Source organism: Eptesicus fuscus, chromosome 8 (genome assembly GCF_027574615.1).
Source record: "Eptesicus fuscus isolate TK198812 chromosome 8, DD_ASM_mEF_20220401, whole genome shotgun sequence".
Classification (NCBI taxonomy): Eukaryota; Metazoa; Chordata; class Mammalia; order Chiroptera; family Vespertilionidae; genus Eptesicus; species Eptesicus fuscus.
The window spans coordinates 73,401,321-73,428,222 of record NC_072480.1 but is presented as its reverse complement, the minus strand read 5'-3'; the positions used below and the strand labels follow the sequence as shown (position 1 = coordinate 73,428,222).

General features: G+C 46.6%; 2 protein-coding genes across 2 annotated transcripts in view; one reads left to right on the top strand and one right to left on the bottom strand.

The window, feature by feature from the left end:
• The window catches only part of COL4A2 (collagen type IV alpha 2 chain), a 183,007-nt gene extending 162,090 nt beyond the window's left edge, over nt 1-20,917 (bottom strand). Inside the window, exons 1-3 of the mRNA XM_008144016.3 lie at nt 20,679-20,917; nt 20,299-20,381; nt 20,150-20,204 (exon numbers count right to left, since the gene is read on the bottom strand). Coding sequence (XP_008142238.2) covers nt 20,150-20,204; nt 20,299-20,342 — 99 coding nt within the window. The 5' untranslated portion in view covers nt 20,343-20,381; nt 20,679-20,917. The remainder of the gene's footprint in view (nt 1-20,149; nt 20,205-20,298; nt 20,382-20,678) is intronic.
• Nucleotides 20,746-26,902, top strand: part of COL4A1 (collagen type IV alpha 1 chain) — a 138,730-nt gene continuing 132,573 nt past the window's right edge. The window contains exon 1 of the mRNA XM_054719964.1: nt 20,746-21,246. Within this exon, the coding sequence (XP_054575939.1) occupies nt 21,163-21,246 (84 nt within the window). The 5' untranslated portion in view covers nt 20,746-21,162. The remainder of the gene's footprint in view (nt 21,247-26,902) is intronic.

Sequence of the window (26,902 nt, the reverse complement as noted above, 5' to 3'; positions counted from 1 at the left end):
TTTCAACTTCAAAAAAATCAAAACTCAGGTTGACTCAAGGTGATATCAGGGAGGCGGGAAGGGAATTGTCCTTAGACATGTACAGGACAATGGAAGAATAAATGCGCTGGTGCCTCACATTGTTTTAAATGTAGTATATCTTTTAAAACACTAACATTAAAAAAATGTGGTACCCCAGGGGTTGAAGTAAATAAGTAACTTGTTTAAAGGTCTAAACGTCTCCATTTGATTTATTCCTGCATGTGGTCCTATCTCTTTACCTGGTTGTGAACTTTAAACACACTGTGCGAAAATAGATGAAACATTTATTTTTTTGCTATAATATGGGACCTCAAAGAAGTCTGAGCTTTGTCTCTGATGTAGTTCTATGAAGATCAAAGGGTTCTGGCTTCTTGATAGAATGTTCTGTTCACCATTTCCAAAACAAACTTTTAAAAACAGCGAATCATGTAATTTACTAAAAAATGATCTAATCTATAAAATTACTTAATTAGTGAAGTTAGATGACAACATTCGTTTATCAAGGCTGACTCTGGGCTAAGGCTTGGGTGTTAATTCTAACAGGAACTAGCTGTGCATTTACAGGCAGGTCTCTGTACCTCTCTGGACCCCAGCCTCCTAATGTTTAGAAGAAATTTGGACAAGTTTATCCCTGAAGTCCTACCTGCCTTTGAGCTTTTACATCTAATTAACTTTTTCAGTATTAACTGAAGACTTCTCGCTGTTGTTTACTGAAGACAAAGTCATAATTATTAGTATAGATTAATGAGGCTTATGGCACACAATTTATAGTTCTACCATCACCTAATGATCATTTAAAATATTGACCCCTTGTTGCCCTGGCTGGGTAGCTCAGTTGGTTGGAACATCCTTCCATACACCAAAAGGTTGGGGTTCAAGGCAACCAATTGATGTTTCTCACATTACTATTTCTCCCTATCTCCCCTTTCCTCTCTCTCTAAAATCAATAAGGCCCGAAGCATGGAACAGACTGACATACCTTGATGTGGGGGTGGGGAGACAAGGAAAGATAAACCAAAGAAATTATATACTTATATGCATAGCCCATGGACATGGAAAAATAGGGTGGTGAAGACCTGGGGGTGGGCGTGGGTAGGAGCTGGGCAGAGGGGGACAAAGGGGAGAAAATGGGAGACATCTGTAATACTGTCAACAATTAAATAAAATGAAATCAATAAAAACATTTCTTTGGGTGAGGATTAAAAAAATATTGACTCTGTTTCATAATAACATTTCAGGAAAATGTTATAAAAATCTATTGAGACTTAACTGAGTTGAGAGGAATTTAATCATTCTGTGTATGTGACCAATGAAAGCTGTTTTTATGTTCACAATTTTGTTTTAAAGGGTGACTTTTAAAAAGTGATGGCTAAGTACTAAAACTTCACTGGGAACAAGTGCCTTAACGAATTATGAAAACAAAATTAGTGGGGTGTGGGTCTACTTCTCCAGAACTGATGGGGGGAATTTTAATGCTTTAGTGACACCCACAGAATAAATTCCACTCTTGAATCAACATGAACCAACTACTTCAAGTGGCATTTCTTCGTTTTTCCTCTCAATTTCCCATGTCTGGCTCTTCACTATAAAAAGACATGCACTTACAAATCATCTGGGACTATTTAAGAAGATCACTCTGACAGCACTCTTCAATCTCTTGCCTTCTAATGACAAGAATTGACTGTTAAAGGTAGGGTCATTTTGACCCTGAGATGGATGAGCCAGGAAGGATGGCTGGGTGGCAGTGGTGATGAACCCACTGTGATCAGTGATGTGGGGAGACATTTGTCTTCAGTGTCTAGTGTGGGTGACTAAATGTGCTGAGCCACGGGGTGGTTGAGGCACTGAGCAAATGGAAGGAAGCCAGTGGAGGGAAGTGAACTAACCTAAGCAGAGTAGCTGGTGAAGCCAAGATGTGGATGGTCAGGAGCCCTCCTGATCGCAAGCCACAGAAGCAGCTGGCATGGGGGTCCTGGGGAAGAGGGTAGACCAGCAGATGTGCATACAAGGGAACAGGGCAGAGGTGTCTGAAGCTGAGACTACATGTGACTATGAGTTCAGCTTCAAACTTCTGGGGGGTAGGGTGGTAAATATTACCAGGTTTTAGCTTGAATTCAAACTTATTATCTATAGACGGTTAAGACTTTTTGGTCATAAATTGGTCGTGCTTTTCAGTTGGCTTTACGAGCTGCCATCTGAGATAGAGTTTCATTGGTTTCTCATGTTAATACAGTATTATTCTCATGGTGCCATGCAGATGAACAGGCTGACAATCAGGAACAGATTAGGAATCAAGGTGCTGGATGTGAATGGATCCCAGTGGGCATGACTCAGCAGAGTAAGAGTCACTAAGGAGGCAGCTGGACATGGTGTGTGGACTGAGGAAGAGTCCTAGGCAGGCGTGCAGCCCCTTTCTGTGGAATCTATGTTGTCGAGGCTGCAAGAGTCTCCCGAGAAGGGGGCCCATGCAAATTGGGGTCAATGAAAACTCAGGTAACCGATATCCAGCCTATTTAAGACACTTCCTGTGGCCCAAAATATGCTGATGAGAAAAGAGGCTGAAGGAGCTGTCTCTACATTGGAAAATGTAGAATTACCTGCCAAGGCTTCATGACTGAGGGATGCAGGGGGGTTGGAGGAGTGTGCTGTCACTGGAGAGAGTGGCAAGGAGAGGACATGCTCAAGTTCAAGTGGTCATTGAGTTCAGAGGAAAAAGCAGTAATCACAGAACCTGCTGAGGATGTTTATTCCTAATAGGCACTGTGTTCAGTGCCTTATATACATTAAGAAATGTATTCCTCTTAGTAACTAGCTGAGGGAAGACTATAACCTCACTTTACAGAAGAGGAAAACCAGGGCCACCCAAAATGAAAGATCTAGCCCAAGGTTATATAGTTCATGACTGATGGAGCCCGATTTGAAGCCACGTGAGCTGGACTCTGAGGTCATAGCTCCTCACCTTGGGCAATGGGCAGGTAACAACCTGAGTTAGAAGCTAAGGACTGAAAGTTCTGGGACAGGACACAGCCATAATGTGGGAGACGCCTGGTCCTGCTGCTCTACCACGTGCAGAGTACAAAGTCTGTCCCTTGAAGGGGAGAGGAGGACTTACGGGAATAAGGAGTCTAAAGAAGTGCAGAGACAACAAAGGGACAAATGGATTAAAGTCCACAGAGGAATCTTCCCATTATTGCACCCCCACAGTCATTGTTCAACCCAAGAATTCTCTATCGCCACTAATCTTCCAAGATGATTTCCCTTGTAGACATTTAGATAATACGTCTGCCTTCTTAATCTTGGCTTTCTTTTCTACTACTTGATTGTCTGACATGGAATTTTCCAGAGGACTCCGTTTCATAAATGCTTTAACTGGAGACCATCAAATACATAATTGACCATCACTAGGGAAAACCAAGTGTCACTCCAGGAGAAACAGAACTGCCTCTAACAACTGAGAAAGATAACTGGGGGTGGGGGTGAGGGAGCTGTGCTTTCAACCTCATTTCAAAAGGAAACAGGCTTCAAGGAGACTCTCCATGAAGCAGGAGTGGTTTTTTTTTGTTCTGTTCTGTTTGTTTATTTGTTTCTAATAATTGGTTCTAAACAGTTATTCAGAAATGTATTGATTTCTCATCACTAGATACACCTTTGTTTTAAACTTTGTTCAGATGATGAGCTAAGGTTGATGGTGCGAAGAAGACCCATTTTTATGGGAGTAAGTGGGTTTTCGTGAAATAGGCCATGATGCCCCTTCTTCCATTCCTTCTCCTTGCTCCTCTAACAGGCTGTTTTTGCAAGGGGCGAACTTGCTCTCAGGTAGGACATGTCCCCAAAGCCTCGGCCCCACCTGTCAAAAGATAAACTGCTTTGTAAAGGAGAAATTCCTTAACACTTCTAGAGACCAGCAGATGAAAATGCTCTTTCCCTCCTAGGGCTTTTCAAAACTTGCCTGTACAAGCAAGTGTGGTGTGATTCCTGCAGCATTTTAGAGATTGGCAAGTCATTCCAGGGGCAAGCGAGCCCTGGTTACACATTCTATCAATTTCTAGGAAGCGACTATTCTAAAGAAAAACAGAATCCCAAGGCTCTAGAAAGTGTCTAGGACTTCTCCCCAAATTGTGGGCCCTGGACCAGTGGCATCCCATCCCTGGAGAGTGGATTGGAAATGCAGAGTGTCAGGTCCCGCCCAGATCTGCTGAATCTGTATCTGCTGAATCAGATCTGGCCCGGCTCTGCAGATTCAGCCAGGACTGGCGAGTTTTGCCCGATTTGGTTTCTCAGGCATCCAGGTGAGAAGTTATCACCTACTTGTAGGTCTCACTCCTTGTCAGGGATCAGAGTTTACAGGAAACAGTAACTTCTCAGGCCAGCACCCTTTCCCTTAAATCTTCTCACTATCCTGGGCCCAGTAGGGCGAGACTCTTGAAATAGCAAGTCCAGTTATCACTTTGCTTGCTAACTGGGGGATTTTGATTGATGGACGCCACCCATTCCCACAGACGGTGTGATTTTGGTCATTGGTTCGCTTTCCATATTCTTACTCTTGTCAGACCATGAAGCTGAGTTTCCGGAAGCACAAAGGAGGTCACTGGCCGACCGCTTCTGCCCTCCAGAAAAAGTTCAACTCAGTCCATAGACTGCTCGTTGGCCAAATGCCTGACTTCCCTTTGGGGCTGAAGCTCAAGAGAAAAAGAAAATGCAGGCTATGAAATAGTTTGGCACTCTGTCTTGCAGTGGAAGCATATTTTGCCTTAGTTTGATTTTGTAGATAAGCCAACGTCTGTCTACCCCAGTAGTTTTTAATCTAGCAATTTAAACTGAGTGAAGACAATGAAAGAACTCCTCATCGGTTGACCTCAGGTGCATATTTCTGAGGGATGGCACTGAGCATAATGATTTGTGCTGTGATTCTGAACAAAAAGGGCCCCAAACACTTAGTGTTGCTTCTGACCAGGACTCCTGACTTTGTTCTTTCTTCCCTTCTGCTGGCATCTGTCTGTCCTGTGAGTCAGATCCCAGTTCAACCTAGCACTGGGTACTGGAGAGTCAGCATGCCCATGACCTGGTCCCTGCCCTCACAGGACTCAGGGGGCCATGCTCAGGTTTGGGAGATCAAGAAGCACTTTTTTCCTTTGGGAGTTTCTTACTGTATTCCTGCGTGTCCTCCCATTATGAGCACAGAGGGATGGGAAGAGAAGACACCTCTGAGCCATTGTAACCAGGTTTCTCTGCCTGGGAGAGAGACCCTCCAATTGGCCCACAGCTCCCATGACACTCACTCATTTAAACCCTGGGTTTCACAACTGCAGGGGAACGAGTATTTGTTAAAGAGACCTATTCAATACAACTGACTTAGAAAAGAAAAAGCATACAGCAAGACCGGTGCCAGCTATCCACACAGCATCCCAACATCTCCAGACAGGCAGTCTCCTCTCACACAGATGTTCTCCTCCTCCTGGGCCTTGGATCAGAGCCTGCTTGACAGTTCCCCCAACAGAGTATGCAGAAGAGAAAAGGCAGAATAACTAGCGAGCCTCAACCCATCCTATCTTTGGGATCTAAACCAGTGATGTGGCTACAGGCTCTCAACCTCTTTGAGAAATGTCACCTCCACGCCCATCATAGAATTCCAGGTTTTCCCAGGATTAGTATCTTTGTCTATTTGCTTCTCTAAGACTGAGAGATAGTTCAGCAGCTGTAGGGGGTAGGGGGAGAGGGCTGGTGCAAAATGAGAGCTTGGGCTCAACGTGTCAGACTGAAACATTGAAAAGGGGTCCCTTTCTTTGAGCCTGCCTCTGGGTGTCCTCCCTCCTGAGCAGCTGACCTTGCCCAGGCGGCCCTGGCAGCCTTCTGATCATGCCACCATTCTCATTTGTTTAGAAACCTGAAATATCTTTAGCCTTCCCATGGAATGGTTACATAGCACATAATTTAATAAAATTCTTTAAGCACCGCTGGGCAGGTCACTGTGCCAGGGGAGGACACAATGATGCATGAGACATGTTCTGAACCCACCAGGAGTCGGAGTCCAGCAGAAAGGAGGAAGAGCAGTGGCTGGAGATGGGCCCTCATCAGAGTAGTTTAGACTCCCTGTCTCCACTTCTCCATGTCCTGGAGTCTCCCCAACTCACTGAATCTGTGACCCCAGCACTGTGAGAAGAGAGGGGCCTAGGGATCTCTAATTTGCTAAACCCACAGGCAAGACTTAGTCTTGGTGGCATCTGAGGGCTTGACCTCAGGACCCTCCCGGAGACAGTCTCCTCGGCCAGGCTTCCGAGTTTCAGCTTCTCCTACCCTCTCCTCGTCTTGAGGCTTCCGTTCCCTATTTTCTTCCCGAGAAACCTTGTGCAGTCAGTCGCATGGCCTCAGGAGAGGCACTGACTCTGTGACGACCTCATCTGTATCTCCAACCCAGGCCTTGCTCCTAAGCTTCACTCCTGCATGTCCGTGCTTGACCCAAAGGATACTCGCACCAGCACACGCAGAGTCCACTCTGTCAGGGAGTGGTCAACATTTGCCAGAAAGCCAGACACACATCAAGAGGAGACATGCAGAAGTGGGGAGACTGAGTCTGAGGGAGAGAAGTACAGGAGGACCCACGGCCAACTGGCCCAGGTGCCCCTTTGGTTTGAGCTGTGACTCACTTCTTCTAAACCTGACATTAGCCATTAAAACCTATCAACCAAGAAAACAAAACTGAGCTTTAAAATAATAACTTAAAAAAGTACAGGGATATTATTCAGCCTCAAATAGGAAGGAAACTACCACACATGCCATCACACGGATGAAGCTTGAAGACATAATGCTAAGTAAAATAAGCCGGTTACAAAAGGACAAATATTGTGTGATTCCACTTACATGAAGTCCCTAAAATAGGTCCACTCCAAGAAACGGAAAGTAGAATAGACATTGTCAGGGGCTGGGGAAAGGGAAACGGGGAGTCTGTTTTTAATGGGGACAGAGTTTCAGTTTGGGATGATAAAAAAAAGTTCTGGAGATGGATGGTAAGGCTGGTTGCATAACAATGAAAATGTTCTTGATGCTATGAACTGTACACTGAAAACGGATGAAGGTAGTAAATTTTGTGTTATGTGTATTTTACCACAGTTAAAAAAACAAGTATAAAAGAATCAACACAGGTTTGCACTACGTATACAAGAGACCTGAAGTGACATTAATAAGACTGTTTCCAAATGATTAGTTTACAAACACTGTATTTGTTGTATATGTGATGTATGAATCATGTATCAAGATTTTATTTTTTACTTCAGGAAATTTACCTATTTTTTTTAACACATAAAATGCTTAGAAAGAATAAAGTTCTGAAATAATTTTTTTTTTTAATGTGAGGAACTAAGAAAAAACCCCATGAAGTCTGTCTGTCTTTCTGTTGATTCTTAGACTCCAGCTAATTAACCCAACGAAGAGGACAAGCCAACAAGAAGGCAAAACTGTTCACTGACTCAACAGCCTTTGTCTTCTTTCCTTAACTCAGGAATTAGAAGAATAAAGATTCTGTAAATGGTACGGTAGAAAAAAGAAAAACTTGATGAAATATACATGTCTATATCTATATCTATATCTATATCACCTCCTTTTAAATACATTTATTTTCCTATGAGACACTGGTCTGGCTTTGCTTTCTTGTTTTTATACCAAACAGAAGCCGATGGTCCCGGAGTTAGATTTTGTTCTAGGGGAACCGACCTTCTCAGTTATTTGAAGTATCAGTGCTGCCCAGCCATTCCTTGTTCTAGAATCTCTAGACAGAAGTCAACACTATTCTTACCTGCTTTTACTTCTTAAGAATGTTTGGATTAAAAAAAAAAAAGAAGAATGAGCATGACTAATCTTACTTTCTTCCCCCTCTGGAGTAAGTCATAAGTCATTTATTTCTAGAACATTAAATTCCAATCAGGTGAGAAGCAGATAACAGACCGCTCCTGTTGGAGGATAAAGATATCACCCACAAATCCCAGCCCAGGAGTGGGGGCACCCGGTGGCCGGAGAGGACCCTGGGCTGTGTACTTGCCAGCCGGGCCTCCCGGCCTTGAGAAAAGGGGATAGGATGTTCCCAGGGCATGGACTGTGTTTGGTGGGTAAAGAGCCCAGGATCAGAGAAGCAGAACCTCCTGGTGAGCAAGGCAAATAGTCCTCCTGACCTTAAAGGGCGATGTTAGTCTCCACAGGGGCTTTAAATTCCTTTACAGTCATCTGAGGAACTAGAATAAATCCCAGTAGCTCCAGGGGATGGACCCAGCACCAGCGTTACGGAACACTCCCCAGGCGACTGCCCTGTCCAGCCCAGGTAGACAATCCCTGCTTAATCCAGGTGGAAGCTTTAGTTGCCTGGCCCCACCCCAGAGCAGCTTACTCAAGAGTATCTGAAGAGCAGGGTCAGGGCATCACCCTACTACAAAGTTTCCCAGGTGATCCTAAAGTCCTGCCGGTCCAAGGTCCACTGGTTTCATAGAAAACCAGAGGCAAATTCTGCGCGTAAATAATTTCAGATAGATTTTTTGAGCCAAGTTTTAGATCTAGAAGAGCACAGGGTCTCGGCAAAGAAATTTTGGAACAGGGATGAAAAAGAGGAAATTAGGATCTGTAAAGAGATGTTTTACTACCTTTCCCCCCAACTTCTTTGCTGGGACTCCATTGACATGAATAGGGAGAGAATAATCTTTGTCTCCTGTATCTCCTGGCAAGATCAATTTAATTGGAAAGGGACAGTACAGTGCTGCTGCTAGCATTACTAGTATTGCCACACTTACGAGAGAGAGAGAGAGAGAGAGAGAGAGAGAGAGAGAGAGAGAGAACATGCACTTACAAATAGATTGGGGGGGGGGGGCGAGGAGTGAAGGGCTGAATTGCGCTCACTTAACTGGTCCTGTGCACACTTCCCTCCCTGAGTGATTCGAGTTTCCATTTTAATCAAGAGCAGAACTGATTATCTGCATCGTTCCTATAATTGGGTTGCTCTGGTTTTTCCTAGAATCATTTGGGAGAATTTAAAGACTACATTCTCCTTCCAGACCCCAGGAAATCTGTTAAGGCTTTGAAAGAATGTTTCATGTCATGCCTCGAAGGTCTGTTCTTATGTGAGGTTGGGAACCAGACCCAGTAACAGCAGGAAATGTGACTAATCTGACCCATCCTCTACCAGGCTTCATCTAAAACATGAGTGACTTTTGCTAAAATGGACATTTTTGTTTTAACTTTGCAGCTTTTTTAGATATGCGATTAAAATGAATGTGCTTGCACTTCCGAAATTTTACAAAAGCCAAGGTAGTAAGCTGACACCACACTGTTAATCAGGTGACCTAGCAAGAGACACATTTATTTTTCCAAACTCGGGCACCTTGACGTTGGTAAGCACACACAGAAACTGATGTCTACATGTTCTGGCAAAAGGTTTACAAATCATTTTGGACTACTTGCTGCTAATATTCCTTGTTTTGCAAGGGGAGGGGGAGACTGGACCAGAAAAGCGGATGGCTATGACGAAGGAAATCCTGTCTGAGCTAAGATTGCCTTGAGAGCTGGGGGTGGTGGGCAGGGAACCCTGGTGAGAGCTGGCAGAAAAGGAAGGTGGTTTTTAGATAGGAAAAGAAACTATTTCAGGCCCCTACTTGGCCCTTATTGTACTTGGACAGTTGTTACAATGAGGACAATGACTAAGTAAGGAAGAAAGGGAAGGAGGTGGTTTTCCTCCATGGAATTTCTAGCTGGAATCTTCCTGTTTGAATCCACCCACCGGCCTTGCTCTCCTGGGTGCTCAGAAGGAAACAGGTATGTGTGTGTGTCCAGTTTATCCTGACTTGTGGAACCACAGCAGACACTGTGTATTGCTAATGCCCTGCTAGGAAATGGGAAGGGCAGGGGAGGGGGGAGGGGGAGAACCTTCTGCTCTTTCAAGAAAGAAGTTCTCTCCTAAGATTCGACTGGGTGTTTTCTATGCCATGTTGCCAGACCAAAACCTCTTGAATTTTCTTGCTTTGTTAAATCATACTTGGGTCTCAGGATTATTTGAACAAGATGTTCTTTGTTTTTAAGTCTTTCCACTTGTTCTGGAAATAATTTAGTCGCACCTTAACCTAACTTTGATTAAAACTAAAAGGTTTCGCTGGCATTTCTCAAATGTATGAAAAAGAAAACAACTGTCCAAAGGCGGTGGGCAGATGCCCCTGCACCCACCTCGCCATGTGAACCGCGTGCACTGGTGAGCTTGTCCACAGCTCAGCGTTGGGGCACCGCAGGCACTATGAAGATGGCAGGATCTCACCCCAACTTCCTCCTGCATCCCTTCAGTCTTGCTGGCTGGTACACCCATGCCACATCCTCCTCTGCCCTGCTGTGCCTTGCTGGGCACACTCGCCTCTCCTCTGCCTGAAGGCCACACACACAGAACACCCGGTCATGGCAGTGAGGCCCGCAATAATTTTTCCCCAAACTCTAGTAACACTTGAACTTTTCTCTCTGTAGCTTCAAGGGTTTTTGCTTTTTTTGTTTTTAAAATTTGAGCATGAAGATCCATATTTAATTATCACACACACACACACACACACACACACACACACACTTAAAACCTAAAACCACACTTAACTAGGCACTAGTTAACGTTCAGCAAGCACTACAATGCTGAGATTGCTAAGACCTTTACACGCAATTTCTTCTTTTCTCCTCAGAGCACATTTAGGAGGTAGAACTATTTTTAGTCCATTTTTAGAAATGCAATGAAAGCTTCAAAGCTAAGTAACTTGTCCAAAGTTACGCAGCTGAAGTAGCAAAAACAAGTTTCCAACCCAAGACCCCAGCTGGCCTTATTCCTCATGAACCCCAGGCCATGGTCCTGCTCTTCCTTTAGGATTCCCCTCTGAACAGCAGGGTCTAACGCCTGATGAGTTGCTGATGAGTACAATCACATGTGAAATCAGAGGTACTCCAGGTCTGATCCAGTCAAAGGAGAGAGAAACTAGGTCTCAAACAGTGAGCCCCTGCTGGTTGCTCTCTACTCCCACACATGGGCAATCCCAGATGACATATTTAACTTAAAAATTTTGGTCACACAATTGGACAACTCCTACTTCCCACCCCTCACACACATGTGTGTGCTCAGAACACTCCAACCCCGCTGCTCCTGGCCTGTCCTCGCTCTGGGGCCCAGACCTGAGCACGTGATAGAATTGATGTACGTAACTTGTGAGTGGATATTATTCCTAGTACAACTGGACACGTTCATTCGGCCATCGAATTTCACATGAATGATCTCACCATGAACCTGTGTCATGATTATCAGCATCCCTGTTTTACACATGAAGGAAAGGAGGCTCAGACAGGAAGTGGCTTTCCCCAGCCTTCGGACTCAAACCCAGATGCTCCAACTCTTTAATAGGCCACACCTGTCTACCTGTTGGCACGTGGGAAATGCCAATGAAAAACATTAAAATAAACAACACAGCAGTCAGAGCAGCCCCAATATAAGGAAGTTGGCTTTGTCCCAGGAAAAAATGGATTCTGACATCACTGCACTGCTGACCATGGAGGTCTCCTGCAGAGCTAGGATAATTGTGGGAAGGTCCCTTTCTCCCCAGGGGGTTTCAGTAAATTTTTCTCCAAGTTTGGACTGACAATCTTCCAAGAGCCTCTCCATGTGCTCTGCGATAATAATGCTGTGCGCACACGTCCCTCTCCCCTTTTCGAAGTTGTAGCACATACACCTTCATGGCCTGGCATTTCGGAAAGGACCCGGAGAAGGAGAGCTCCGCAGGAACCCAGTTCTGCCTCTCGGAGTCCCCCTTGCCCACTCTCATGCCTTCCGTGGTCATCCATATGGGCTTCTCCTGAGTGCAGCCTCTTTAGTCTTTGTTTCTCAGAGTTTTCACAAGCTCCTTAGCCACCTACACGCACAGGGCAGCCTCTCTACAGACCCTAACGGGACTCTAATGCTCCCTAGAGACAGTCATTCTTCTGTCCTCTGCCTGGGCAGCCCTTGTAGAAAAAGGAGCCAGGAGCACCCAAAGGCCCTGTGTGCTTGTGGGTGCATATGTGTGCTCTGTGTTCTCTATTTCTCTCTTTCTTCCAACTATCATTGTCTAGTGTCTACATCTATCTGCCATTTATCATTTACATATACCTAATATCTATCTCTATAAATTCCATGTAGATACATAACATACGTATTTTACATGTAATATACATTATATTTAGATATAAGTAGATACATTTTATATGCTCAACACCTTGTGGATTTTAAATATGCACACAAGCATACATATTCGACAGCTAGGGATTTGTCAGCCTGCACAGTGGTTAAGAGCAGAGGCTTTGGAATCAGCGAGTCTTGGGCTTCATTCCCAACTTTATTCCTTATTGACCTTAACAAGTACCCTAACCTATGTGTGCCTCACTCCGCACACCTCTAAAGTGGGATAACTGCAGAGTTGTGGGCCTTTAGCAGGTAATGTGTATCAGCAGCTGAGGTTAGTTCCTGGTACCAATGTGCTCACTAAAGGGAGTTGCTGTTGCGCCTGTGGGATATTTTAGCTGTCCCTGGGGGACCTGGAACGCTAGAATGCACCTTCAAGGGTTAGTCTTTCTTATGTTGATCCCCAGCGACCTCACAAAGACCCTCTTGGAGGTCCCCTTCCTTGTCTCCAATCTGGAGCCCAGGTCGGTGAGGTAAGGGCACAGGAGGGAGCAGGTCCCACGGGCCTGGTTTGTTTCCTGCGTACCTCCTTCCTGACACCAGTTTGCAATTATTGTACAGTCCTTGCTAATCAGCCTCTCTTTTCTTTAATGGACAAACCAGAGCTTTGAGGCCTCCCAGGGAGCATGCGTCTTTGATCCCACCCGCCAGCAGAAGCCCTTTCCTCTGTTCTCACGAGCCCACATCACTCCACAGAGTCACAGAGCCCAAAGCGCTCCACATGCAGAAAAACGAGTTATGTAATTTCTACCAGGTACCAGAAAATCAGTGCATGTAACTCAATAACACAAATTCTTCTGTAATTCCCACATGGAGATCACGGACCTGGGCAAAAGCAGCAACAGAGGAATTTTATGGGTGGGGCTGAAACAATCCCTAGGAAAAAATGCAAATCTTTCATAGAGGGATCAATGCTCCTTTTATCATCAAATACAGCTAGCTTTACCCAGAGGGGGAAGCATTTAATTTGGAAAAAAAAAAAAAACCCACAGTGAGAAAAATTACATTTTTATCTCATCTTTTATTAGTTGTTCCATGACTGCATTCCTCATCCAGAAGATTTGTTTGAACACTTTCAACTATCTCATTTTCAACTGACATCTTCTCTCATTTATGGGACAGACACTTCACTGAATGCTCACTGTGTTTCAGGCCCCGGAGCATACAATGTTCTGAACAAATCCTGGGGGAACAATGTGACACGTCCTCATCTTTGGATTGTGGGAGCAGTAATTGCCCCTGAGGAAGAGTGAGACAGATGTTTAATGTCTATATAAGTTATGAATGATGACTTGAAATCACTGATCTCTGATGATAATTAAAAGTCCTAGGAGTTTGAGAGGGCACTCTAAGTAGATTCTTAAGTGGGTCTCAATTCTAAGGGCAGAGGGCCCAGCCAGGTACAGGCATTCTGCCATCTGCCACATGGGCACTCTAATAGGTGAGAGGGCAGGGTGTCCTTCATGTCACAGGGGCCACGGGCTCCAGAGAGGAGATAGGGTGCGTATGGAGCCAGCTACAAAACAGAATTGGAAAGGCCAGGGGACAGAGGCTGCTCTGTTCCTGCAGGGTGGTGACAAGAGGCAAAAGTGTGAGGCAACAGCCACTGGCCAATGGCCATCCTTGTTCTGGCCCTTTCCCCCCAGCCCATAACTGAAATAGAAGTTGTGGCAACATGGAGATTGCTAACTCCAAATTCCACCATAATGGCCTGTAGGGAGTACGTGCTGAGGTGGGGCACAGGGACACTGGACATCCCAGCAGAGCCACTTTCATGCTCCCATCCAGTATTCTAGGCATGCAAGAAAGTGGGGGAGGTCTCCCTTTTTCCATACAGCACCTACCAACTCTGGCCTGACAAGTCAGCAAGGGCTAGAGGTGTGAGCATTCACGTTTATTGTCTCCTTGGAAGTGACACCATCATGCAATCCCGCCGTGCCATTGCAAGCTCAGGAAACAACTGTGCATCCATTTTCCCTGCCCGGTCAGTCAGTCGGTCAAGAAGAGGGAGGCTGCTGCAGCTCACTGCAGACTTCCTATTGGATGCTGAGCTGTGGAAACTCTCTTGGGATGCCTTTTCTCCCCTCTCTTCACACAGCACTCCCCCCAAGTGAGGGGGACAAAAGCCCTTTCCCCATGATGGGGCCCCTTCTGCTATATTTCCAAGCACACAGGAGTGCCTTTTGTTTACTTTGCCTATTAGAGAGGAGAATGGGAGCCATATTTTCCTCTTGCCTGCCACATCTGCTGCCCACTGGCCTCAGACTTGCTGCTTCTCAGCTTTTTCTTTGCACTTGTCTGTCTGGCTTATGTGCACCAAATGTGACTGTCTTTGGCTTCCAAGAATAGGTTTGCAGATCAGTTGCAAAGATAGTGCAAAGCGTCCCCTATACCCTTTGGCCAGACAAGATGATGCTGTGCCAATATCTTACATTGCCTTGGCACATTTCATCCAAACTAGACATTGACATGAGTACATTAATGACAGACTCTATGAGAATTTTGCCAGCTTTTCCACTAATGTTATTTTCTCTCTTCCAGAATGCTGTACTATACTTCCCCCCTTTCTTTTCTTTCTTTCTTTCTTTCTTTTCTTTTCTTTTTTTTTTTTTAACAAAAGAACTTGTTGCTTCTAAAGGCAGCCTCAGTCAAGGCAGCAGAACACAAGCTAACAGAACGCCCAGTGCGCATCAGCAGTCTGCCTCGAGCAGCGGGAGACAGGGAGGTACCAACATGAGGAGACCAGATCCAGGCACTCAGGGGCTTAGTGTCTGGTGGGTGGGGCAGAGCTTGCAGGGGGAGCTGCTGGAGACTTGTACTTCCTTTGAAATTCACTCCCTGACCACATGGCTGGAATTGGACTACATGCCGTGGGTCTCCCTAAGATTAGATATCCCCTTTTCCTTTCATGAATAATCAAAAGAAAAATCACACCACAGGGAAGCCCATGAAATCAAAGTTAGTGAGTCATTCAGACCTTCATCTGTCCCAGGACAGGCTCATTAACGGAGCAAGCAGATACGAGAGGAGCGGCAGTAGGTAGCCACCAAATGCCCTGCCCATTCTCTCATCTTAGCTGATAAAGTTCCATTCACTGAATTCCAGAAGCTTCTCACAAAGACAAAAAGATAAAAAGCCTGATGCAGCATATTTACTTTTAAGTCATATCCTGGAGCAGCCCAAATGCTTTCCTGGAAAAGCCTTCCTATTCCCAATGTTACATTCCTATTCCAGCTGGGGGACTAGAGCCAGCTCATCTCTGCGGTTTCAGCTCAGGGAAGGGCCTGCGGCAGGTGTGGGCGCTGTGTGTGCTCAGTTCTGGCTCTCCAGCTCACCTGGAGCCCCCCCGCACTGACACCATAACCTGGAGCCCCCTAGCACTGACACCATAACCTGGAGCCCCCTAGCACTGACACCAACAACAGAACCAAAGCATTGAGTGACTTGCCCTGGGCCAAACAGCCAGTGAGTGGCCAGGTGGGCATGAGGCTTTGTTGTTCCCCAAGACTACTGTGCAGTCCTTGGCTCCAGAGGCCACCAGCTACTGCACAGATCGCCTGGTTTACAAGCTGACTCCGCTAAATCTGGGGTTCCAGACTCCACCTACCTACCAGCGGATACCAGCAGATACAGCGAGGGGCCAATTTCAGAGCTTTCTCTGAAGTCCTCTAGTCAAAGACAAATATTCTTTCTCAGATTAAAAGAACAAGACATTTCAAAACCATCTTTTACATAGTGACACAATTATTATCAGACATAATGTTGAAAAGTTGTATGTTCACTGCCCTTTCATTTTCCTTCGAATTTTCTCTATTATTTATTTGGAGAGTGTCACCCATTTTTTTTTTACCCTCTCTTCAGAAAAACAGACAATCCTTTGATTTTTATTATTTTAGTCAAGTTTTATTTTCTATGCTAGAACTTATTTGAATTGCTTTTTTTCCCTCTCTCTCTGGTTCCAAGTATACCCACCTACAGTGCTAGAGCCATGTTCCCCGTCCTCCCCTCATACCTGCATCTAGTTCTGAGATGCTGGGATGAGGCCCTGGTGTTAGGTACTGCGGCCAAGTCCGACAAGCCGCCAGGGAGGATTGCTTTAATTGCCTCCTGAGATATGCTTGTTTTTCCATTAAGAAGGAGCCTTGTGATATTTCCCTTTTTCTTAGGGGTCCAGGTTTTAAAACAATAGGACTACTCTGGGGAATTCTGGGAAAGAACCGTTCTTCGTGATTCTTAAATAGAGCCTGGGGAGCATCTTAGCACTATACATTTTTTTTTCTTTTTCCAGTAAAACAATGAAACAGATCAATTTATTAACCCACAAGATGCTGCCATCATATTTTGAAGACTCTTTGAAATTTTCATGAACACATATCAGTTCTAACAGCACAGAGAAACAGTCATCTAGATAGTTTTTCACATACTCTATAATCCCTTTAAATCAGGATGGATGTTCTCTGGCCACTATCCATTTTTTATAATTTTTCAATAAACTGATTGAAAGGAGAAGAGAAAATCTTTAGGACATATTGCTGCTGCTGCTCCTTCTTTTTCTTTTCTTGTTTTTTGGTTGGGGGGAGGGAAAGGTATGGCAGCATTGCAGGAGGGTAATTTTTCAAGTGAATTTTCCAGGGTCTGGATTCTTAGAAAGCACCCTGGAAACTGAAGCTAGTGCTGAAGGCAGCCTGGAGCCCAGCATGTCCTGGGGTGCACAGGGCTACACCTTAATACCTATGAGCATCTAGAGTCTGGGGCCTGTTTCTCCAGCTAGGTCATGAGGTCAGCTCAGGCCCCCTGCATATTTAACCTAAGGGAAAGAAGGCCTTTGTTCTCTGGAATTGTCTTCCTTCCAGAATGACACAGAACTGGTCCCTTAGATCTTCAAGGCTGCTGCCCCATCTCTTAAGATAACTAACAATGTTCAGCACAGGCTGCAGCGAGTGCTTTTGCTTTTAAGTCTCCTGACCATTAGAACATGCCACTGTGGAAACCTTCCCTGACACAGGCCCAGCAGACACCTGGGCCTTGCTCCATGCCACCCTCCAGGGCACTTCACACGCATCCACTCATCTGACATCCCCAACCCTAGAGGTGGGTACCATTGGTAACATCCCTATTGCAGGACATAGGGGTTTGGTGAGTGCCAGGGGAGGCAGCCGCTCATCAGCTGTGGAGTTGGGAATGGCCCCCAGGCAGCCTGCCTCCAGAGTGTGGGCCGGTAACCATTATGCAGCCTTGCTGTCAGGAAGGGGCCTCTGCATATACACTCAGCACCTTGGCACTGCATCCCAAGGAGGGCACCTTTAGGAAAGGCAACCGGAACAGCAAACAGTGAGTGCTACCCATGGTGGCACAGGCAAAGCACACGTATTTACGTTGGGTCCCTGGGCCCAGGCTGCCCCGTGGGATTTGTGCTTCCTTTTCTCCTTTGGACACCTGATCATATTGCTTCTCCCTTGCACTGGGCTCCTGCTCTTCAGAGCAAAGCAGCAGGGTGGGGGGTGGGGGTCTCCTTCCTAGGAACCAGGCTCCCAATACAACACCGTCAGTCACAGTTAAGAGCAAGGAGAAAGCACAACCAGAAGACAAATTCTGACACTTAGGAGCACCTGCACTCTGCGACAACGAGCCGCCCCTTTTACTGAACTGACCTGTCCCTGGGAAGAATGGGTACACATGGGCAACGACGAGACAGGATTCTCCAGCATGGCGCACAAAGAGAGGAGGAGCTGAACTTGCCACAGTTAAGAAAGACATTTTAATGCATATAGTTAAGGATCAAGGAATTATTTTATGAGGAATAGCTGTTAAAGCCAGCGGGCAGTAAGAAGTTAGTAAGCAGAAGATCCATTGTTGAGTATCGCCAATTGCATGCCTGTTGGATAATACTATTAATAGCTTTCTAGTAAAACAATTCAGAAGTACTTTGTCTGTTTAGATTTAGAATCTACAGCCCAGGGACATGAAATAAATTGACAAGTGAGTCCCATTGTCTCCCAACACAATACTCTAGCTCAGCGGTTCCAAAACTCTGTCATCAAGTGGGAATTCAGACTCTGAGGCTCCACCCAGGTGAGTCTGATCAGAAGGTCTGCGGACCAGAAGTCTGCATTTTTAACCAGCCTTCGCAGGTGAGCGCAGGGGTCCAGGGACTGCACTCTGAGAAACACTGCTAGGCAATAAATGCGCTTGGTCCCATCCAAGGATCAGAGAGCAAAGAGACTCAGGTGAGTGTGCAGCATCTAAGTTGTCAGAGGAAGGCAGAGAGGTGTATTACATGTGACAGGGCCCTCACTGGCCTTTGTAAGAAGCTAGGAATATTCTCTTCCTGCTCAAAGTGTGGAAACAGGCCTCTAGATTTATGAGACTGCGCAGAGCTGCATTTAGGACCCACGTATTCTGACATGAAGCCGCGTCCACCAATTTTAGGATCAGTCCTAGATAAGATTCCCGGGACTCCCGCCATCCTCAGGAAGGAAAACGCTGATATCACCAACAGTGATTCTAGGGTACCAGAGGGTGCGGGAGTCAACAGGATTCAGTGCTTTCCTTTCTAGAAACCCCGTCCTTTTTTTGAGTGTATGCGTTTTGCTCTGCCTTATGAAAATGAGCCAAGTCCCATGAGGTCATATGTGCATAAGGACCTGTAAGGGCCAACTATCCAGGATATTTGATCTTCTTACATCAGGACATGTAGAAAGGAAGAAACAGACCTGAGGTCTAAGAAAACTTTGGTCTAGAATGTTCCAGTCAAAGTCTCTGACTTCCTTTCTGACTTCCCAATCCCCGAACTGGAGCGGAAGGCTGCAGAAAAGTAAGGCTAAAGGTTCTTTTCCAAGTTAGGATAGTTCTTCCTCTCTCACAGCCTTTAAAATCTCTGTTTTATGTGAGGGCAGATCAATGTGAAAATAACGGAATTTAAATCAAACTGCAGCAAATACAGATTCCCATTGTCCTTTATGTGCACTCGACCCAGAGTAGGGACCCTGGAGGGGAGGAGGCATTCCCGGCAGGAGCCCCCTGAGAAGGCAGGTGTGACAGAAATCATGTTCCAACAGCGTATAGAGAGGAGGGACATCCTAGGAAGTCCCCTCCAGTTTAAACATTTATGTCCTCAACCGAAGAGACCCACCAAACCTGTGGCGGTATGGCCACGCTCCATCAAGCTCAGTAGAAGTGGCGCCTATTATTTAACCACAATTATAAAACCCCGTAGAACCGTCACCAGTGCCATGACAATACTGACAGAGCTGCTCGGAATGGCAGGGCTGCTGTGGTGGGGGGGGCACACAGTAAACGGGTCACCTGGGGGAACCTCAGCAGCTCCCACGGTGCCTCTGCCAGGGCCAAACCAAGTGTCCAGCCATCGTTCCCTCCATCACGAAGGTTAAAGCGAAATACCAAGTTGCCAGTGGTCCTCCTCGCCCCGCCCATCCCCTCCTCCCCCTCTCCCCCCTCCCCCCAAAGGCGTTCATTAGAGGAAGAAGCAAACTCTGCCTAGGACAGGACAGCACTTAGACACTAGCTTCTGAGTTCCACAAACACGCTTCTCCCCGGTACCCCGTTTCACGCCGCACTGCCACGTGACTGACAGCCTCCCCTGGCTTCTAAGGCTTTGCCTAAACGTAGGAAAAGGATGCCAAGGCTACGTTTTAAATTACTGGTTCCCGTGGAAGGGCCAACACTTGCAAAGCACAAATGGATGGTGGGAAGGCAAACCGGAGAAGTTCCTTGGGGGAAAGCGAGCTTTCTCAGAAGCTGGGCTCGGCAGGGGCTGTAGGGGACACCCGGGCACGCGCGCGCGCGCACACACACACACACACACACACACACACACGCTCAGGTGAGCACGCAGCGGGCGTCCCAACCACACTCCCCGCGCGGCGCGCGAATCAAAGCCCGTGACCCGGAGCCAGGACTTACCGCCAGGACGCTCTGGGCCAGGAGCCCAACTGTCACGGCCCCCAGCAGCAGCCACCTGGAAGGGAGAGGGCGGAAAAGCGCCGTGAGCGTGCGCCCCGATTTGGCAAGTCCTGAAAAGTTACGCGGGGACAAGGCAGAAAGTCGCTTACCGCCGCAGGGCAGGGCCCGACGCCTGGCACTGGTCTCTGTCCATGATCCCGGTCCAGCCACCCTGGGCTCGGGTCGGTCCCTCCTAGCGTGCAAGGAGAGACAAAGCGGGCTGAGCAGGGGCCGGGGAGGGAAGCATCCTAGCCGCCGCCGCCGCCGCCGCCTCCGTCGGAGACGCGGGAGAGTGGGGTGCGCCCCCCACCTCTGTGCTGGGGTGACGGAGATGGAAGAAAGAGGGGCCGTCCCACCTAGGCCCTGGTTGGGGCTGCTAAGCCGCGGCCGCTCGATCCCCATCCTCCCCTTCCATTCCTAACAGCCTGGCCAGGGCGCCCCAAGTCCGTGGCTTCGGCCTGGGTCTCCCCGTCCCCGGGGTTGCTCTCACCTCCGGCCCGGCTTCCGCCCCTCAGCAGCGTCCGCCGGCGGCACAGCAGCAGCGCGTCAGCCTCTCAGGCTCCCCGGCCGCCGGCCTCGGGGCCCGCGCGCCCGCCCTCGGCCCTCCGCGCAGTCGGCGAGCGTGGGGACGCAGGGTCGCGCCGCGGCGGCCGGAGCGCAGAGCCCTGGCGTCCCGGTGCGCCGGCAGCCACAATCCCGGGGCCGCGCGCTCCCGCCGCCTCTTACCCGCGCCACAGGGTCCTCCCCTTTGAGACGCCGCCCGCGCGCCGCCGAGGGGAGGGGGCAGCGCCAACAAATTGAGGAGCTCGCCTGGCCTCGCTCAGGTCTCCGCTGCAAGCCGCCGCGCCCCGGACGGTGCTCCGCGCTCGCGCGCCGGCCTCCGAGAGCGAGCCGCCCTCCGCGGCCCGCGAGCGCCTGACTGCCGACCTCCACCGCCCGCCGCCGGGAGCCGCCGCCGCCCCGGGCGCGCCACCATGGGGCCCCGGCTCGGCGTCTGGCTGCTGCTGCTGCCCGCAGCCCTTCTGCTCCACGAGGAGCGCAGCCGAGCCGCTGCGAAGGTGAGTCCCGGCCGACCCGACTCCCCTGTGCCCCGCCCTGCGCCCGGGCGCCCCGCGCTACCCCTTTGTCCCCGGCGCGAGCCTCCCGCCCGCCCCTCGGGGGCCGTTCATGGCACGGCCAGGTGCACTCTCCCCGGTCTCCGCCGGTGATCCCTGTGGGCTGCGATCGCACTTCCATTAGGGAGCCTCCTTTGTTGTGGCCTGGGTAGGGGCGAGTGAGGGGACTCCTCAGGGCCGGGGGCAGGCGAGCAGAACTTGGTGCGCACTGGATGGGGTGAGGGTGCCCGGGCGTCAGCGGGATTTGAACTCGTACCTCCGGGCGCTCAGCGGCTCACCGCCTTCACCTGCAGTGGGTGCCCGGGTGAGTCGGGGGCGGGAGGGGCGGACACGCGCTCCCCACGCTGCTTCCGAGCCCCGCACATGTGCCCAGGCGTCTCTTTGGGCTTGTTTCTCTCGATTTTTGGAGACTCTGGTAGTTGATGCTGAACAGTCTGGGCTGTTTGCCTGGAAACAGCTGTATCTTTGCTTTCCCACGACTTTTATGTTGCTGAAGCACGCTCAAGAGCAGAAGTGGGGCTCTTCTGCAATGCAGCTTTAAAAAGTTCTTATACCCGGCTCGTTGCCTTTTATTCATATATACTTTAAAAAGCATAACCACATTTATATTTGAGTGTGAAACCAAAATGAAACTCCATCTCATTGTTCTGTGTACAAATTGTTTTCCTACTTTTCATTTCCTCTGGCTATGTGCTTGCCCGGAAAGGAGCTGGGAGTTCAGTTTGCAGGGGTAAAGGCTTCCAGCCCTGGACTGTCCTTGATGTTCTGTTGTTCTTTCCTTTTTTCCTTTCCTCCAGACAGAATAAAGACCTCAGCTTTTCCGCACTGCAAAGCCATGTAGACAAAACCGCGGGAAGGTGGTGTTTCTAGACACATTTTGCAGCATCCCCCCCCCAAATATTTAAAATGATTTTGCTACTTGCTACATTTCCCACTGATTCTTTTACTGTTTCAAATCCTGATCTTGCTCTTAGATTTTTTGTTTGCTTTTTTACTTTTCTTCTGGAAGAATGATACTCACTAACTCCGCTTCACTGTATATAAATTATTAACTGTTACATGCCAGAATAAACTGGGAATATGCACACATGTCTCATCATCGAGAGTTTGACTTGTTGCTGGCAGTGTCTTCCTTGGGTATTGAAAGGACTAACGATTACACTAGCAGTTAACTTCAGATTGTTGCTCCTAGCCTAGCGTCTAGCCTCTTGCACTGAAGTCAGTTATTTAAACACTCTCCAGTGATGATGACAAACTACTTTCCAAAGAGGAGGTTCCAGAACACTCTATTTGGGTGTAGAAATATTGACCAAAAGATGTAACACTTCCAAGGAGAGATTGCTAAACCTGATGGCAATGAGAGAAAGTTCTCTATTTAGAAATATGAACCTATGTTTGGACTCAGATTTTAGAGTTTCTGATTTATAATATTAACAAAGTGAAGCTATTTGTAAGAGCTAGCTGTTCAAATAGCCAGGACTTTAAGGAATGAGCCCCTCACTTATGGAAACCCCTGTTCCTATCTGGGGAATAAAACTCATTACTGTTGAGTTGGGGAATTTTTTCACTTCCTTTTATTCTCTAAAGCCCAAGTACATTCCTGTCCACTAGTTTGCTCTATCCCTCAAGGTATCACATAGTGTTTTAAGAGATCTAGCATGTGGACAACCTCTGATCACCAATTGACTTAACAGATATCATCATTACACTATATTTTTTCCTGGCTTCGTTACAGAGAGATGATTATGGGTATATAAGAAAATCCATTTAAAAATAATAACTGGTTAAATTGAAAATTGTCTCACTTTTCATGCCAGCATTACCTTTTTTTTTTTTTTTTGCTTAACTCCTACCAAAATCAACTGTTAGGTATACAAAAAAGTTGAAATAACCTCAATATTAATCCAAGCAAAATGTCATTTAAAAATACATTTTTTGAATGATAAGATGTTACAAGTCAATTAAACCCTAATTTAAAAGCTAACACAAATTATTCTTTGCTTACCCGCTTCTTAGAGTATCTGAATCACACTTACCTGCATTTATATGCCAAAACACCACCTACTATGTGCCAGGCACAAATTGTACTTATTTATTTTTCACATGAAAGTCTATTTGACTGTACATTTGACCATATCTGCTGTGGTTATATTGTGTCCATTTACTAGTGGATGGATTTTCTAAGCTGGTGTTTTTTGTCATAGCTACCCCAGTTCCCTTCCCCAACTTTTCTTTCTTAGGCAAGAAAGGAGGAACAGGCCTGAGACAAAATGTGCCTTTCTTAGGCCTGAGACAAAAATGTGCTCATAGTATTTTGATGGCAAGTGCCATGTGTTCGCAGCCATGCAGTCAGACCGAACTGAATGAATTGTTCCATCCACAGACTCCAAATTACCCCCTCCAATGGGTCTGTGTGATGTTCCTTAACAAATTATTTCTTGGGGTCAGAAATGTGAACTTTGCCCAAAGTTGGTGATGCCTGCCTATCAATATTGGCATCTCCAGACCATGAGTCACCACTCCTGTGACTGAATGACTTAGAACTCAAAGGAGGTGAGATTTAATTCTGCGGGGAAATGTAATTTAACTGAGAACACTGATTTCTGACTTAGTCCCAATGACAGTAACATGAACCCAATATCTTGGGAGTAGATTGGTGAAGATATAATCCAAACCATCATGCTCTTTACATAGAGAATTGGATCAGGGTAAAGAGAAGCATCTCTAATTCCAACCAGAAGAAATAATGTACATAAATTATGTGTGCATAAGAGTGGTACTCTTCCACAATTATTAATGGTGTATGTTAGTCACATCACACAGAAGAGTGTGGTTTAGGAACAAGAGGATCCCACCTTTTGTGTCTGCTTTGATTAAGCAAATGATTTTGGAGGGTTCCCCCGTGCCTCAGTTTCCCTAGCTGATCTGTCTCTGCTCCCAGGGATCCATCCCTTCCTTCATTCTGTACATGCTCCCTGAGCAGTTCTTCATGCCATGCACTCTGCCAGGTACTGGGCATACAACAGTGACTGGGACCCACTGTCTGCCCCCAGCAAGGTCACAGTCTAGAGAGAAAACTGAGAAAGAAACAGGCAAGTACAACCCATGCTGGTAATTGCTACAATCAATCTATTCCAAGGGCTGCAGAAGCACCTAACCCAGCTTTGGGGACTTCCGGGAAACTTCTGGAGGACATTCCATTTCTAAGTCAGAAAGAAATCGGAACTATAAACCCAGCATATTTTTTTTTTATATGCACCATTATAGGGCTTCATACATGGGTGTGGTAATTCTACTTTGTCCTTTCACAAGTCTAAGAGTCTTTGCCTTTAAAGATGACCCTAAAGTTCCCTCCTTTGAGATACCGAGATGTTATTGTTTCTGTTATCACCAATCCTGATAGCTGAACTTTTGCCTCAGTGGGGTAGAGAGACGATGAGGGCATGGTCTAGGTCAGGAGGGGGAACAGCGATAAGAAGCTCCTACCTCCCAGCCAGCTAGGGCCCCGGCATTGGTGGTGTTTCCTTTCTGGAGGCTGCAGGCACTTTGGGGTGTTTGGAGAGGTGCAGCCTGGGTGACTGATTCTGGGTGGGAGCGCCTTTAGGAACTGACCCAGAAAACCTACCCTCACTTGAGCAAGGACATGAGGGAATTTACAAAGCCCTATATTATTCATTAACAAGACTGTTGGCAAATTTCTTGGGACTGGTAAGGATGGCCATAACTTGACAAGTTTGGTTATCTAGTTAAGAGCTGGTAAAGATTTTCCAGACAAATTGAACCCACAAGTGACTTTCTAAAACAAATTCTTTTAGACATCAGGAGGGCCTCAAGAAAGGAATAAATGAAAATTCTTGTTTTGATGAAGTACACAATGTTTGTTACAACAATTGTTCCAGAAATTGAAAAATAATTAACCTCATTAAAATGTCTCTCAAGCAGATTTGGTATTTTGAGTTCTTGGGCTAGAGTAAGCAAGAGCAACAATAGAATGCCTAAAATAATATCACTAGAGCATTGTTTTTCCTGCTATTATTGAACAACCAGTAAAAAAATATCAGCTATAGAACAATACAGAAGACATATTCCTACCATTCTTACTCATACAATGAAAGGGGATGTAAACCAAAACATGTTTCAATTGTCAATTTCTTTTGAGGAGTTTAACACTGTAAGAATCACTCTGGATTAGTATTTTTATAGTCTGATACACAGTGAGCTAGGTCCATCCTGTGTTCGTTCTTCATTGTTCTCCTGGTCTTACTTCTGTAACACAAGTCTGTTCTAGTTTCCTTTCTATTTCTCTGTTGTTTTCTCTCATTCCTCTTCTAAAACCTTCAGTGTAGGTATACCATGAAGATAGGCCTAGCTGGCTTCTCTCTTTTCTCTACTCTCACTACCTGGGGGAGATCTACTTCCTTGATTCGGTACTCTCTGTGAGGTTGACTCCAAACCTTTTAAAAAAATTCCAGTCTAGTATATTCCCATTCCCATGGAACATCTCACCCGAGCTGTCCTGATATGATCGCAGACTTAGCAGGTATGTCCAGAACTGGACTTATCTTATACGCAGATCAACTGTGCTTCCTTAGCTCTCCCATTTTGGTCATTGGCACCACTGATGTTTCCTGGTGCTTGGCCTCTAGATCATGAATAAATCTGGAGGCCTCACCCTTCCTTCTTTTTTATCCTCCATGTCACTCAATCACCAGGCCAACCCTTCTTTGTACATGCTTCTTAGAGTCCCACCCCCTTTTTCTCTTTCCATGATGTGACCCTGTTTGACCCATGGTTGTCTACTCACCTTGTGCTAGGATTGCCACAGCCCTCCTGACTCCTGCCCCTTCTTTCAGCCTTGAGTTTGCTCCAGCCCATTCCTCCTGTTGGTGTGAGGCTGTCTTCAGAGATCCTGTTGATGATCACATGATTCCACTGCTCAGGATCTGACAGTGGCTGCCTACTATCTGACCATAGGTTTCCATCTCTTTGGATGGATTTTTTTTTTTTTAATAAAGTCTTTATTTTTTAGAGCAGTTTTAGGTTGAAAGCAAAATTGAGAGGAAGCTGTGTCTGCACAAGCATAGCCTCTCCCATTATCAACATCCCCCACCAGAGTGGTACATTTGTCACCATTTGATGAACCTATATTGACACATCATCATCACCCAAAGTCCATAGTTTACATTAGAGTTCACTCTTGATGTCGAATATTTTATGGGCGTGGACAAGTGTATAATGACCTGTACCCACCATTACAGAATCACAGAGTGTTTTCACAACTCTCAAATTCTTCTGTGCTCTGCCTATTCATTCTTCTCCACCCTGAACTTCTCACAACCACTGATCTTTTTACTATCTCCATAGATTTGCCTTTTCCAGAATGTCTTATAGTTGGAATCATTCAGTATGTAGCCTTTTCACATTGGCTTCTTTCACACAGTAATATGCATTTAAGGTTCCCCCATGTCTTTTCATGGCTTGATAGCTCCTTTCTTTTCAGCCCTGAATAACACCATTATCTGGTGTTCCACATTTTATCTATCCATTCACCTAGTTGCTTACAGGTTTTGGCAATTTTGAATAAGGCTGCTATAAACAT